General features: G+C 41.1%; 1 protein-coding gene across 2 annotated transcripts in view; it reads right to left on the minus strand.

Annotated features, from left to right (window-relative positions):
* cpne5a (copine Va) overlaps nucleotides 1–15,242 on the minus strand; it is a 98,259-nt gene that overhangs the window by 42,043 nt on the left and 40,974 nt on the right. For both annotated transcript variants that reach the window (XM_074681221.1, XM_074681220.1), the window contains 5 exons: nucleotides 12,036–12,099; nucleotides 8,129–8,232; nucleotides 7,778–7,882; nucleotides 1,451–1,492; nucleotides 1,071–1,146 (listed from right to left, as the gene is read on the minus strand). In XM_074681221.1, the coding sequence (XP_074537322.1) occupies nucleotides 1,071–1,146; nucleotides 1,451–1,492; nucleotides 7,778–7,882; nucleotides 8,129–8,232; nucleotides 12,036–12,099 (391 nt within the window). The remainder of the gene's footprint in view (nucleotides 1–1,070; nucleotides 1,147–1,450; nucleotides 1,493–7,777; nucleotides 7,883–8,128; nucleotides 8,233–12,035; nucleotides 12,100–15,242) is intronic.

Raw genomic sequence — 15,242 nt, forward strand, 5'->3', positions numbered from 1 at the left:
TTTCAGCGTAGACTTCTGAGTAAGGTAAAGGCATACCTACCTCCTCACGATCTCGAAAGAGTTATACATATGCTCATAACATCTAGGCTGGACTACTGTAACTCTTTGTACGTGAGTGTTGACCTGTCATCCCTCCGGCACCTCCAGCAGGTTTCGTCCCTTCACTGGCTTCCAGTCAGCTTTAGGATCCAGTATACAGTTGCATTATTGGTTTTTAAAAGTCTTTATGGGTTGGCACCCTCATACCTAAGTGAGTATCTGAACCTGCATGCTCCAGTCAGAGCACTCAGGTCGACACAAAAGGTCCTTCTCGAGGTACCAAGAATGAGGCTTAAAACCAGAGGGGACAAAGCTACTCTCTGGAACAGTCTACCTCTAAATATCAGGACAGCTCAGACCCTTGAGAGCTTTAAGTCCTTACTAAAAACACACCTCTTTGCAGTGGCTTTTAACACTAGTTCAGCAAAACATCCATATTTCTATTTTTTTCTATTCAACATAGGGTCCTTTTCCATTATTTATTGTCCATCTGTTGTTTTTTATTGTTTTTTATTCTCTTTTCACACAATTTTTATTTTTCTTAACACTTGCTTTAATGTTATTGTGTTCTAAGACTGTGCAGCACTTTTGCTTTGATCAGAAGTGGACAGCAATGAAAACAGGCGTAACACACCCACAAAGCAGCTCTGGGATAGATATGACACATTCCTTTGGCGGTGTTTATGTCCATATGTGTGCAGGCAACATCAATGAATCCCCTTTTGTCCATATCTAGTGCAAAAATGTACCAATGGAGCTAGCTGTGCTGAAAACCATTATAACAATTTCTTTCGACATTGATTTATCAATACACAAATGGTAACATTATAACCTAATACCATCTTTAAGACTTCAAAGTGAAACTAAAGAAAAAATATCAGTGAACAAGAAAGAAAAAGAAGAAACATAGACAAAATTTTGTGAAATTAAAAACAGTTTCAAATATAGCTAAATTATGTTTACCTTTATGTAAAAAGATTATAAAAACCAAGAGTTTGATACAAGAACAGAAAGTTTTCCTCTCCACCAACCTCATAGACATTAAGCTGGCTCTGACTTCGACACAGCTCTTTGTAGCTGGTTGTGAATTCTCCAATGAAATCGTGGCTGAAGAAAAGAGACAAAAATTGCATCATACTTCTCATTCAGCTACACCAGGTGCAACCCTGAGAGGTGGGAGATGAAAGAAGCAGGAGGAATTAAACCACAGCTACTCAAGCACAGATGGAGCCGTATTATTAATGAATACAGGGACGTAGAAATGATGGAGAATGTGTTGATGAAAATGAAATTATGGAGTAATTAAAAGGGAAAAAAAGAACATGGAACGTGGGCAAGGCCTTTTAGGAAATTTACAAAATGATACAGAAACAGATATCTGAGTACAACTGACTGTGGGTGCATCCGTTACCTGCCATCCCTGTCCCAGTCATAGACTTCCACCTTGATTGTCCTGGAGCACACAAGAGACAAATAAGTGTTTAGACTCTTCAGAGTTGAGAGAATATTCACAGAGATCCTCTAAAACTCACAAACAAGCAGTTTAAAGCTGTTTTAGTGTCAACAAAGTCTGGATTTAATCAGTTAAAACCTGTTTTCTGTTTTGGATGTAGTTGTAGAAGACAACCTTCTGAGGAGCCAATAAACCACATAAGTGTGTTATCTATTTAAAGCTAGATCGCCCTGAACACTGGGGTTAGTCAGTTATTTCATTCTAACAAATGAACAATCTTTTAACTGCAGCAGTGCGACCCAGTAGATATTTAAAAAGGTTTCCCATCAAGGGTTTTAATGAACTGCTCAATACTAAGTTTTTGTTTCCTACAGAGGAGAGAGAAGAGGTTTATAAATTTGCCAACAGTTGGGGAAAAACATTCCCCCGCACACGCCCAAGATAGAAAACCAACCTCTTGAGAGGGAGCATGTTTTGTAAGCTCCAGAAATAAGTTGGAAGGCGCGAAACCAAATAAACACGCCTGAGAGAATTCGCTGTGGCACAGCAAAGTGCTTTGTCTTTTCTTCTTGATCTGATTGAAAGATCAGTTGCTTCCCCCCCGTCAGCAGCTGTCAGTCATGTGTCAGAGGGTCCAGGAGGAGGCAAGGTGATGGAGGGATCTTCTGCTATCCTGACCTGAACTCATTCTGTCTGCACTGGATGTATTTACCCTCCGAACAAACGATCAATGTCGTGCAGAGACTGATGAAGTGAGAGTAGTGCTGTGAATCTGCCCTGGAATCAGCTGTTTTCTCTTCATACTGATAAAAACAAACAAACCTAGTTTGATATTCAGACGCTCAGTGTAGGTGTGAGGGAACATTCAAACCATCCTGTTACTCTTAACAGAAAAGATAAAAACAAATATGTTTTGACACTGAGCACCAGTGTACCAGTGGACTCTCCAGTGATGCGTCAGTCAACATCAATTTTCTCTAATGTCATTTTCTCACAACTAGCATTCAGAGTCATGACTAGCACCGAGATACATTAAATCCCCTGGTGGACTTGCACCGAATTAGATCCCAGAACAATTTTGCTTTACTTTCTGCACACACTGCATGCAAGACTGAACTGGGAGAGATATCACCTTCTGATCTGTGTTAAAACCAAATCATCACAGGAGATTTACGGACTCACATGAGGCCAAAAGACGTGCCTGAGGAAGGGGAGTGAACACGTTTATTACCTTTAGCTAGAAAACATGAGGATTTTCTGGTTTGGGGCATTGACCATCCTCAGACTTTGTCTCCAACTGTCCTGTAACCTGTTTTGTCTTGATCAGGGTGTAAATCTCTCTATATAAAGATGATTCAATTTGACTTGAAACCTGGTTGGATTTAAAGATGTTTCATACAATGATGAATGCTCTGGAGCTATGCTCTGGCTGAACGACTTTGGAAAGTAATTAAAGGTCCCATATTGTGCAAAAATCACTTTATTAAGACTTTTAGTGAAATTTGTGGGTCTTTGGCTTTCCTCCCAGCCCACAAAATGTGATATTTGATGACAAAACCTGTACTTAGTAGTGCTTGTGAATGTAAAATCCTGACCTAAAATGAGCTGTTTGGATTTTGGGGATTTGCCACCGTCAGCGATTCCCTTTTTTGACCAATCAGGAGCAAGTCTGACCTGATTGGTCCACTAGAGCAGATACCCCCAAACCCCCTCCCCGCCCACTCCCCTTTGGAGATTGCCAAAGTTGAAGAGCCTTCACTGCTCTGTTTTTGGCTGTAAACAGCCACATAGTTCCATGCACAAGCTTCCCATCTCGGAAGAAGACAAGACTAAGTGGCTAGAGTTCATTTATCAAGGAAATGTGCCAGCTACACTCAGTAAAACTGTGCATGTGTGTGCTAGTCACTTCACGGCCCACTGCTTTTCCAACTTTGGACAGTACAACAGAGGGCTAGCAAATAGACTGGTCCTGAATCCAGGCGCATTACCAACCATCCGCCAACAAACCTCAGACCCTGGAAATGTGAGTATTTTAAATGCTGTGTGCTGTGGAGCAGATGGAAGAGCTTTTCCTCAGTGTCCCCCCTGTCTCTGTGTTAGCTTCAGGATGCTAACTTTAGCTGCGGTTAACCTGTCGTTTTAGCCTGTAATGTTAAGGTAAACGAGCTTCGCTGTTTTCTGAACATTGTGCACTCGGAGCTCGTGGCACCGCTCTCAGTGACGTGGAAGAGCGGGGCAGTATCAGCGGTGGCTCATTTACATATGAAGGTCACGCCCACTAAATCAGAGCGTTCTGAACAGAGGGGCTACCATCTCTACCATTTCATGAAGACATCAATGATCCATATTAAACTTCAGAAAAGGAGCATAATATAGGACCTTTAAACTGCAATATTTTTTGACCAATATTGCGATTGCAATTTAGCATGCAATTTTCTTAATCAATTAATTATTTTTTTTTATTTATTTATTTATTTATTCATTTGGGGGGTTGGGTATCCTCTGCATTATTCACTGAACATGAGCAATGAATCGTTATATAAATGCCCAACACAACAAGGCGTACTGTCAACATATAAACAATTCTTCACTTTTTAATTGAAAAACAAAAAGAAACGCTGTGAAATTTTACTGATTTCCATTTGTCAGAAAAAGTAACAAACCATACAGAATAAAGTGAACAAGGAGTATGGATCTGCTATCCACGGTTATTCAACTGTATGGATCTCTGTAGCTCCCAGGTTTTTTTGCCAAATACATGTTGGCAACATTAGCATGTTGACTTTTGTTGTTTTTTTGGAAAAAAGAGTACAGGTTACTTTGTTCCCTCCTGGTCTGTGAACATGAAACTCTTTTTTTTAATTCCAGCCTTTGTGGTTTGAAAATTGCATTCTACCACATCGCAAAGTCAGTTTCAATTCAATCAGTTGTTCAGCCCTATCTGGAGCAATTTGATTAAATCTTAAGTTACGTGGTATATTTAAAAGAACATAACTGAAATTAAAAAATAAATAAATAAGACAGTCTGTTTCAAATGAACATGCCATATTTAAAAAAAAAAAAAAAACTACAAGATTAGACTTACTGTACAAACTGTATAAAAAAACTGAAACTTTAACCACAGGTGTCTTACTATAGCTGGGTTTCCATTACACTTTTTGCAAAATAAAAGCAATATTTCTGAAGTATCGATAAAGAACAATTGTGCCTTGCCGTTGTTTCCATTATGACCAGAATTTCGCACAACTTGAGTAAAGTAAAACATAATGTCCGTCCGGATGCTGCACTCATGATGATGCCGATTCTTAAAAAAACATTAGTTTTTTTATTCACTGCCCAAACTGTCCGTCATGATCACGCTAACTCAAAACAGGCAGAACAAAACACTGAATGAAAATCATCATCTCCAGCTCACAGACCCTCACGCACTCACACACACCTCCGCCCCTCCCTCCTGCTGCTCTCTGACTCTGACCGGCTCACAGCCGTCCTGATGCCTTCACAAGTGTTAGTCAAAAACACAAACAACCCTAACCCTGCATTAAACACATAAATGAGAGCTGGAGTCTGTTTTCTGTGGCAGTGGACACGTACTGCCGTACGTAGGAGGTGAGGGAGGAGCGTTGTTATGACAACGTCCGGAAAAGATGTTTCCTTTGCACTTTTTCGATAAAGTTTTGTATCAAAATGTCTGAAAAACCACCTCATGAGGGCAAAAAAACTTTTTAAAAATTTGAGAGGTTTTTTGAAAATGTGGTGTTTCCATTACCATTTCTTTATTACCATATTTAGGTTTTGTGCAATTCTAGGTATAATGGAAGCCCAGCTATAATGACATTTTGTAGGCAGAAGAAATCTAAACACTTATTATCACTAAGTAACGTCTTGGTTGAACTATATCCCCCTTCAAAAGCTTTGCAAAGCCCTGCAAGAACTTAAATGTATTAGGGATGCACGATATTGGATTTTTGCCGATATCCGATATGCCGCTATATCGAAACCCCAACAAGTTTGTTTGTTTTTTTCACTGTAAAGAAAGCTAAGTCTATCCTGTACTGGAATTTATATGTTACTCTTCAAACTCAAGACATTCAGTATTGAAATAGAGAAAAATAATTTCTTTAGATCACATGAACTTTAAATGTACAATGCATTTTTAAACATAACCAAGTTGCATTTGATTATTTTAGAGCTACTGTAACAACCTGGTGACAGACACAGAGCTCTGCAGTGCAAAGAAATGAAGTGCTTTTATTTAAGGAGCTTATTTTTCAGATGGAAAATAATAATAATCCTAACTGAATAGCACCTTATCGGCTGTGCATATCGCCAGAAATTTTCATATCTTCCAATACCGATATTGTGCCGATAATATCGTGCATCCCTAAAATGTATTCATTTTTTAATCAACAAACACAAAAGTGATTGAAACAATAATAGGAAATAGAAACAAACATTGCATGATAGACTGTTATATAAAGAAAAATGCTATTGTGATAAAATTTCACTTTAACAAAATGGAGACATTGTTTCTCTTCTCCCAGTGTCTCTGTGTCTTTTAAGTACGGTTTGGACCTGACATGTATGAATAGGTTTAGAGCTGTCTGTTTGGCATCTCATAACTCAGATATAAGGCCTTTCATAAAGCCATCACAATCACACAGTTAGATCTAAACCTTACTCATAAAACCAGATAAAAATGTCATGGTAACCTCAGACTTTGCTTTGTTGAGGCTGAGGAAGTGTTTCATTCTGGGGGCTGCTCATGCTGCTGCTTGCTAATGCCAGAATTATATCACAGATTTCATGAGGTAGAAAATGTCTCAGAGCTGATGTACCTAATCACTTTTCTGCAGAGAATACAGATGGGCAGACTTCAGGAAAATGTTCCCTCCTTCATATTAAGTCCACATAACTTGATATCCAAGGTAGAGACTGGAAGAGAGGCTCATCACAGACATTTTTGTTCTCAAACCTAAGCTACGTATCCACTTCCCAACCAGCCAGCTAAGATGCTGAGCACAAATCACAACCTTCTTCAACCAGATGCCAACTTAAAAAGCAGGCCATGATTAGTTTGCATGACATTTAACCCACGTTTTTTCTGTGAAAGTTTTCACATATGTCTGACACGATCTATCATGGATTCTGTTTTTCCGGTCTAGCTCACTGGAGTTGCTCTTTAAAGCTTTCTCTGTTTTCCCTTTCTTTAGTCGAGAGTATGAGGACAGAGCGGTTTATATACTGTAGAGTTTGTGAAGCCCCTTGAGGAAAATTGTGTCCTAAATAAATTTAATTGACTCGACCTAAAAACATTTAAAGAACACAAGCAAAAGGCCTGTGGCTTAATCAAATCCACATAATGCATAAAGAAGAAAGTGCCTGTGTATTTGACAGATGCCTGAGTCAAAGAAATGCACAGTCTCAGAAACACTGCCAGTGCTGTGGGTCAAATTCAGGCTAGCTGAAATTATTAAAAAGCGTTTATAATTCAAAGATAATTCAAAATTTGATACACTGAGAAGTGGTTAATCAAAAATAAGAAACTGCAGAGGCACTGCTGTGCAAATCTTGGAAAAGAGCTTGTTAAAAAAACACAGAACAGCAAACTTTGGATATCCCTGGCAAATCACCAGGGGACCCCTAAATTGGCATTAATTCCTTTTGCGATGAAAATCCTCAAAGGGAATCAGGCCCCTTTCATGCTTCCACTCCATCTGGCTGACCCAATTAGCTTCCCCATGCAGGTGAGCAGAGATGGGATCGAAGAGAAGAACCTCTGCTGACACCCAGTGCGTTAGAGAGGGAAGGCTTTGACATGTTTTTTGACAACCGCTACACACTCACGCTGCTATCTGGGTCTAGACTCACACATACACACATATAACGGAGGGCTTCCTAATATCTACGGATCAAGAGGCCCAGCTATTCTTCCTCCCTGGTTTCAGGCAAGCCCTTTCCTTTGATTCAGATAAGATAGAAGATGTGTCTAAAAACACTTAAAATTCTTTGAAAAGCTTTCACTGGTTGTGGGCGAATCAATAAACATTCAGGCAAGGTGGCATATAGGTGGAGACAGGACCATAAGAACACTGCAGCAGATGGAACAACAGTGAGAAAAATCAATGCTGTCCAAGTTTGATGCACCAAACCCATTCTGAAAAATGTACACCACATACTGAAACTCTGCATGGCTTTCATTTCCAGAGGAAAATCACACTCTATCAGAGCGAGTGTGGGTGTGGGTGTGCAGAACATTTTATTGTACATCATCTATCATCTTACCTGTCGTAGTCTCCATTGCAGAGCGCTCTGACAGGGATGGAGAAGGGCTGCCACACAGGGTTCAGTGTGTTCTTCACCACTTCAGTTTTGTGGCAGATGGTGAACCTGGAGATGCAGGTTGACGGGATTAGATACTGAGTACATGTCTTCATACAAAAAGCCTCACTCTGCTATCTCTTCATCATACTCTCAGCTGTGAGCTGTGTCTGCATTAATGTATCTATATGCGGCAGATCAAGGGACCTCTATCAAATACTCTCGACCTTGGATGCCTCCATCTTTGATGTCCACGCCCTCCTGGCTGTCTTTGAAAAGCTGGAATGAAAGCTCAGAAGTGGCAGACAAACTTACGTGCCATCCTCATTGCTTCTGTAGAAGACCATGAAGGGGTCTGACTTTCCAAAGAAGTCCTTTTTATCCAGTTTGTTGGCACAGAATTGCATGGTGGCATAATCCTACAGACAGAGGGGGAAAAAACAAAAGAGAAATGAAAAGACAAAAAAAGCAAAGGACATTGTGAATCCATGCTCCTGCCTCTGTTTGCCTTCTGTTGTTTGTTTATACATGCTGTGTGCCAAGATATAAAAGCACTGAAGCACCAAATAAAGGCAAAGTGCTGAGTGAATCCTAATAAGAGCAGGTTGAAACAAGCCACTAGCTCCCAAAAACTGAAATACATTTCTTTATTATGTAACTCCTGCATAACAGCGGTGGATGGGCTAAGGGATATTAAAATTGAAAATACGTAGTTGTGCTGAATATACTCATAGTGACAGCATGAGGGACCCTGCAGAGGCACAGAAATGGATTTTAAAGCCCTGCATCAGAGGGGAGAGGAGGGGCTGTGTACAAAAAGGATGCAGAGGGTGTGAGTGCAGCTAATGATACATTAGAAAGGCTGGTATTACCATAATTACACTCATTTAGGCAGCATTTCAATGTGCGCTGCCATTACAAGGACAATGAACATGCCCCATAATGCTCTTTGTTCCAGATATTTTCCCTGTGGTCAAGGTATTAGTCTGCATTGTATTACACTGAAAATACATAGAGGGCACTGAGTGTTCAGGTAAAACTGAGAACAAACTTTGCAAAGTGTTCCACATTGCTGCCAGTCTTTACCCCAATGCTGCACAAAATCTACAAACTTGTGTGCACCGCTTTGTTCTGCATGCTGCTGCCTCTGCAAGAAGAGTATTTACATATCACATTGTTAAGAGCCAGCTGGGATACCAAAAGATTCTGTGAGGCTCCAAAGAGAGAAGCTGTTTTTTTTCTGTTAGTCTCCCAAGCTGTAGGGTTTTGAAGGGCAGCTATTAGATCTGAATCAGTGTTGTGCTGGACAGGGCCTCTATCGATTGCTCTGACCCACATCACTGTGGAGGGCTCTGCCTTTGACCGGCCTCTCACGGACCCGCCACTTTTTGTCTCAGAAGAAGACAGGACAAAGAGCAGAGCAGCTTGGAAACAGCAGAGAAAAAGAGGCACCGTGAAACAAATATACAGCACACTGAAACAATTGTTAGATTGGTCCTTTGCACATGTGGCTTATTCTATTATGACTGTTGTTTATAATTTGAATGAGGGAAATACAAAGCTGATTACAGCAGATAATAAAGCAGGACTCCTCCTTTATGTTTCCCATCATCACTGCCTTTTATTATCCCAGTTTCTGCTAGTTCTACAATGTTCTTGGCAGACGTATTTGTTAAGAAATTATTTCTCTAATGTGTATACTGAGATACATACAAGGGTAATTCTACAACTTCCTACTGTGCAGCTTGTACCTGAACAGTGTCAAGCTCTCCCCAGACAGCTTTTTCACAAGAAAAACCCAATTTCCCAGCTTCCCACTGTGGCTCATTTTGTGGATTTTAAAGAAAAGAAACATATTATGTTAGAGCAGTTTGCTTAGGTCAGTTAACCAAGCCCTAAAAGAGAGTAGCATCTTATAACTGTCCTTTTTGGCCCTGACACAGCCTCTACAATTACACTATCATGGCAACACGACGGCTTAAGCCTTCATTAGGCAGAGATAACACGTACTCTCCCTGTGCCTCGCAGTGTTCTCTCATTAAGTGGGTAAAAAAGGCAGAACACTCATTCCAGCCACAGAGGTTCACGAGCAGCAGGGGAATACTGAGTGTAGTGTGCGTCCCTTCTATTTCTCTGCTCTGGCAAGATATCGCTGCATGGGGTAAGTGGCAGAGGAATTCCTACTGTCACTTTCAGAAAGTGGGACTGTAGGTCTTTCAAAGGAACACGAGGCAATGCAGACAATGCTTGAGTACTGGTTACATAAGCTGGTGACATCCTCAGGATGGCACTCTGTTGTGCAGAACCAAATGGATTCCCAGCCAGGGGATAGCATGAGCCCAGATCATTTGTATGCCTCACACATCACTTCATCCGTTTTGTGAGCCTCAGGTGAAGGGCTTTTTGTCAGAATGAGGAACGTTTTAAAAAAGAACAGAAAAGACAGGGTTTGGTAGAAATGGTGACAAAGCTAAAATGTGTTCTCTGATTACGGTGATAAACTGAAGAACACTTTCCCTAAAGATGTGGATTGAACAAAATTAAAAAGAAGAGTGTTATTGGAGGATATAGGAATGGAGCGTTATAATCTGAGCAAATGGGAAAACTCTTCTTGGTTAACTGCTGTAATATTTAAAATGCTGTGTGGTTTACTTAGTTTTCAATCGTCCAGAGTTGTGGCTGGACTGTGAGGATCAGAGAGAGCAAGCCGCTGTTCAGCATGTCCTCTGCGCCAGAGATAACTACAGCCAAGAGGAAGCCTTTGATCCATGCAGAGGCGGTAACTCTGTCTAATGATACCTGGCAACTCCTTCACCAAGGTGAGAGCCAACCTGCCTCTCAGCTAATCGTCCCCGCAGAACTTCCCCACATCAATTCCCTCTCTCCTGATTTCAGTTTCCCCAAACAAGAGTTGCGGTGTTTACCTCAGGCAATGCAGTAACTCTGCAGCCTTCATTTATTGGTCACAGGTGGATTAGAGAATAAACAGCGTCCAGATGGATGCTGGCAAATCCAAACGGCCTTAATTCACAGGTGGGGGACTTGTTCTGACAACAGGGCCTTCAGTCTGTTTCACAGCATTAATGCCCTTTTCTTCCTCTTTCCTGTTCTTTACTCACGCCTAAGGCATCTTGATTTAGGGTCAAATCATAAGTAAACAGCTCGTGAGTGAAGTGACCCACCAAGTCTGTGTCTCACTAATCGAGTCTGGGACAAAGTAAATGGTCATCTTTACTGGTAACGATCATTTGCATATATATTACAAGGTGCTTCTTGAAGAGGTGCTTTGCACTGATAATGCTTACTGCTATCAATGCAGATCCAATGCACCTGATGACTCACAGCAGCCCTTCAGTGACTACGAGTGCTGACACTTCAATCTAGCCAGGGCCAAATCAGTAACGGTTAACATGGCAGTTTTATTATCAGCATGTCTTTTCTGTCACCCTCTAATCGACGACTGCGTATCTCTCAGGGAATAAAAAATGCTCTTGGTAAAAAATACAACTTCTTATAAAGTAGGTACTTTTTCTTAGACATGCTCCAAAACTTATAAAGCTTAATCATTAGATGCTTACATGCATTAGGGTGTAATAAAACATTGGTACAATAGTTGCAGCTCAATGGTTTGCTTTATAGCCTCTGAGGGAGGCGGGTGGTTCTGGTCAATAAGTCTTGCTCCTGCTCCGGTGGAGGCAGTGTAATGTGATTATTCACTATCTTCATTTAGCAGTGTGGAGAGAAAGCCAATGTGCATTAGTGGACACAGGTTATTAATGCAGACTCATGGATTAACACAACACACATGGGAGGAAGTGCCGGGTTCAATGATTGGAATGAAGGGGAGCACATTAAACGACCATTCAAACTCATGGCATTTCCTCTATGTACACTATTTCTAAATGGCAAACACAGTTGCACAGTGACATGGCTTATACTGCGACTTTAATGAGGACAGTTATGATGCAATATATTTTATGAAAGTCGAGCCTGTTAAACAACCCGTCTCACTTCAGCTGGCTTGAGACTGTTGCTTGAGTGAGACACCACGCACAATTTCTCCTCACTGACAAATTTACAGTGACATGCAGAAATCTATCAGCTACATTGAACATGCGTAAGCAGCCACTTCAAACTAGATCATTGCTAAACATTCACCATTAAAAACACATTAAGGGCAGATAACACCAGCATTAAAGCAGTTTAAACTACCAAGACTTACTCTGCAGTTTCCCAGCTCCTCAGCTGACAGAATAATGGTCCCACATTTCTTCCCAGGTATGCCTCTGTGAAAACAATCAGATATCTTTCACACCTTCAGTGTCACAGTATCACAGTTAATTGTCAGCTTAGACAGACTGTAGTTAGATAGAGTGTCATGCAGTGTGGCAAATGCTGTATAACTTAACAAAGTTTCTCAGTAATTGAAGATGTGCGGTTTGTAGCTAAAGTGTTTGGCAGCAGTTTAATTTATAATGATGAGGCAGTTAGCATATAAAGAAGATGTATAGTACATTCGAGGAACAGGGGCTCAACTCTTACACCACTGTTTGATGTCTCACTTCCTCTATACCAGGGGTGGCCAACCAGTCACAGACCAAGAGCCACCAAAATTACTGTGGTACAAAGAGCCACATCGCACATGTGGTCTTACAAACAAACTTCCTCTCACACATAAACAAAATGACATAAAGTTAAAAAAAAAAAACCTTGAAATTTTTCAAAGCATGATTTACTTTGTGTGTTCAAAACCTTACTTGGAGCTGAGTCTAAAACTATCTATCTATCTATCTATCTATCTATCTATCTATCTATCTATCTATCTATCTATCTATCTATCTATCTATCTATCTATCTATCTAGCTATGAGCGATTGAGAGGAGCACATGCAGTGAAGAGAAACTGAAACTTAAGTTTCAATCTCATCACCCAAGTATATACTGATCTCGACATTGGCATCAGTATATCAATAGTTTAGAATGATCTGCACACCACTATATATATATATATATATATATAATTTCTTTTTGTTTGTTTGTTTGTTTTTTAATGAATGGATTGAAGAGCCGGGGCTGCACGGTGGTGCAACGGTTAGCGCTGCAGCCTCACAGCAAGAAGGTCACCGGTTCAAATCCCCACCTCGGCCGGTTGGTCTTTCTGTGTGGAGTTTGCATGTTCTCCCCATGCATGCGTGGGTTCTCTCCGGGTACTCCGGCTTCCTCCCACAGTCCAAAAACATGCTTACCAGGTTAATTGGTCACACCAAATTGTCCCTAGGTGTGAGTGTGTGCGTGCATGGTTGTCTGTCTATGTGTCAGCCCTGCGATTGACTGGCGACCAGTCCAGGGTGTACCCTGCCTCTCGCCCAATGATTGCTGGGATAGGCTCCAGCCACCCGCGACCCTGTAACAGGATAAGCGGTATAGAAAATGGATGGATGGATGGATTGAAGAGCCGCACACCGAAAGGCAAAGAGTCACATGCGGCTCGCGAGACACAGGTTGGCCACCTCTGCTGTATACCATTTCAACAATGTAGGGCACTTAAATGACAGTAAACACAGCCATTAGTACTAACATGGCTTCGTCTATCATCACAGTTTTCTGCCAATACAAATTTTCTACCTTTAAAGACACTTTTAATCCTAAGATGCTTTATAAATAGCAAAGTGGCATTAAAGTGGCAGCTCAACAGCAAGGACGAGCACATCTTTTGTTCACCGCTGTAACTAAATTTCAACCAAGTTAAAAATACTGACTCTTGAGTTTTATCTGCACAATGTGGAAATAAGCTGCTGAGACACAAACTCTTCTGATCCATGTTTGGGAGCACCACACTGGGAGTTAAAAGCTCTGTGGGTCTGCAGTTGTTTACCACAGATTCCTGCTCCAGCAGATGATAAAGACACACAGCAGCACACACAAGGTTCCCTGTGTGACTGTGTTTCTGTGCCTCACCTTCTTTGTAGAATGCCGACACGTTGGTGGTAACAAAAATAGAAAAACTGTGACACTAAAGTTTGTCCTCAGAGATACTTGGTTGTATTTTCCAAAGCAGGACAAAAAGGGATTTTTTTAACCACTATCTTATCAGCATCCAATGAGCCTGAGTCCTTTCCATCAAGCTTAGCACAAGACAGCGTATCTACTTTCCAATCATACAGTGTGGACTCTCTTGTCATTTTTAGGGATAAGAAGGACAGATTACACCAGAGCTCCCAGCTGGAGACCGATCATTAGAAGGTCAGACCTGCTGCAGATCCTCGTCAAACTGTGGGAGTTGATCAGAGATGCAGTGATGTGAGACTCCATACATTTAGATGGAGAGAGTCTTTGAATACAGCAGCAGTGTTTTTCATTATTTACAAAGATAATCTAAAGACCTGCAACAGTACTGAGAAAGTCAGGGGACCTATTAAGAGATAGGGGGTTTTCTGGTTCTTATCTGTGTGCGCATATCTGTGTGAGCTTTGCACACAGTGCAAAGCTCAATAAAGCAGCTTTGCAAACCTATGTGCAAACTTCGATCAATATCTTAATATACAGTAAATTCGCTGACCAAAAGTAAGTAGTTACACATCCAACACTGAGCCCAAAAACAACCATTGCCTCAGCATTAAGTGAGGCAAAATGTGACAAAAAGCTGTCACACTCTTCATTTAATAACTCAAAACACAATGGAGACCAATCTCTAATTAACTGTCCTTGAATTATTGACATTTCACTCCAGGTTGTAATCATGCAGTATGATGGCATCTCCAAGAGCCAGTAAACCAATGATGCCTGCACACTCTGCAGATCACCTTATCTCCCTCCTGTCAAAAAAGGGACGGATGTTCCCTTTAAGATGAGAAATGAGATCCAGTGATTGTCAAAATATCAGCTCCAGACACGTTAAGATGCACTACTCTGCTATGATCTCTGCCGCTGAGACAAGAGCCGCTGCCAAAAGGGCAATGGACTTTGAAATCAGACATGCATTATTGAGCGTGGCATTTTCTCTGACAATGATTCGTTAACTTGAGGGGCAAGCGCACACTGAATGGATAAATACAGTTCCTGTGATTCATTTGCGGTTTCCTGTTCATGGCAGTGACTGACATTTTTTTCTGCCACTTCAGTGACTGAAATGTGAGAGCTGGTGATATGAAGGGTCCAGCATCAAGAGGCCTCATTCGCTCAGCAATCATTCGCGGAGGGTTCCTCACCGGGGATAAGCTTTGATGATGAAATTATGTGAAATGCACTGCTGTGGTCCTCCTTGCTCTACAATCTGCTGAGAACAAGGTCTGCAGTCTGACTGCTGTGAGGAGCTGACAGACTTTAATCAGCTGGACGTGTAATTATGTTTCATATTTGTCTCCAGTGATGCTTCTGGTGCTGCACGGTCATCCAAATATTCAAATTACAACACCAGCAGGATATCTACT

Source organism: Halichoeres trimaculatus, unplaced genomic scaffold (genome assembly GCF_033239565.1).
Source record: "Halichoeres trimaculatus isolate MK-OKI-2021-1 unplaced genomic scaffold, fHalTri1.1 fHalTri1_scaffold_11, whole genome shotgun sequence".
Classification (NCBI taxonomy): Eukaryota; Metazoa; Chordata; class Actinopteri; order Labriformes; family Labridae; genus Halichoeres; species Halichoeres trimaculatus.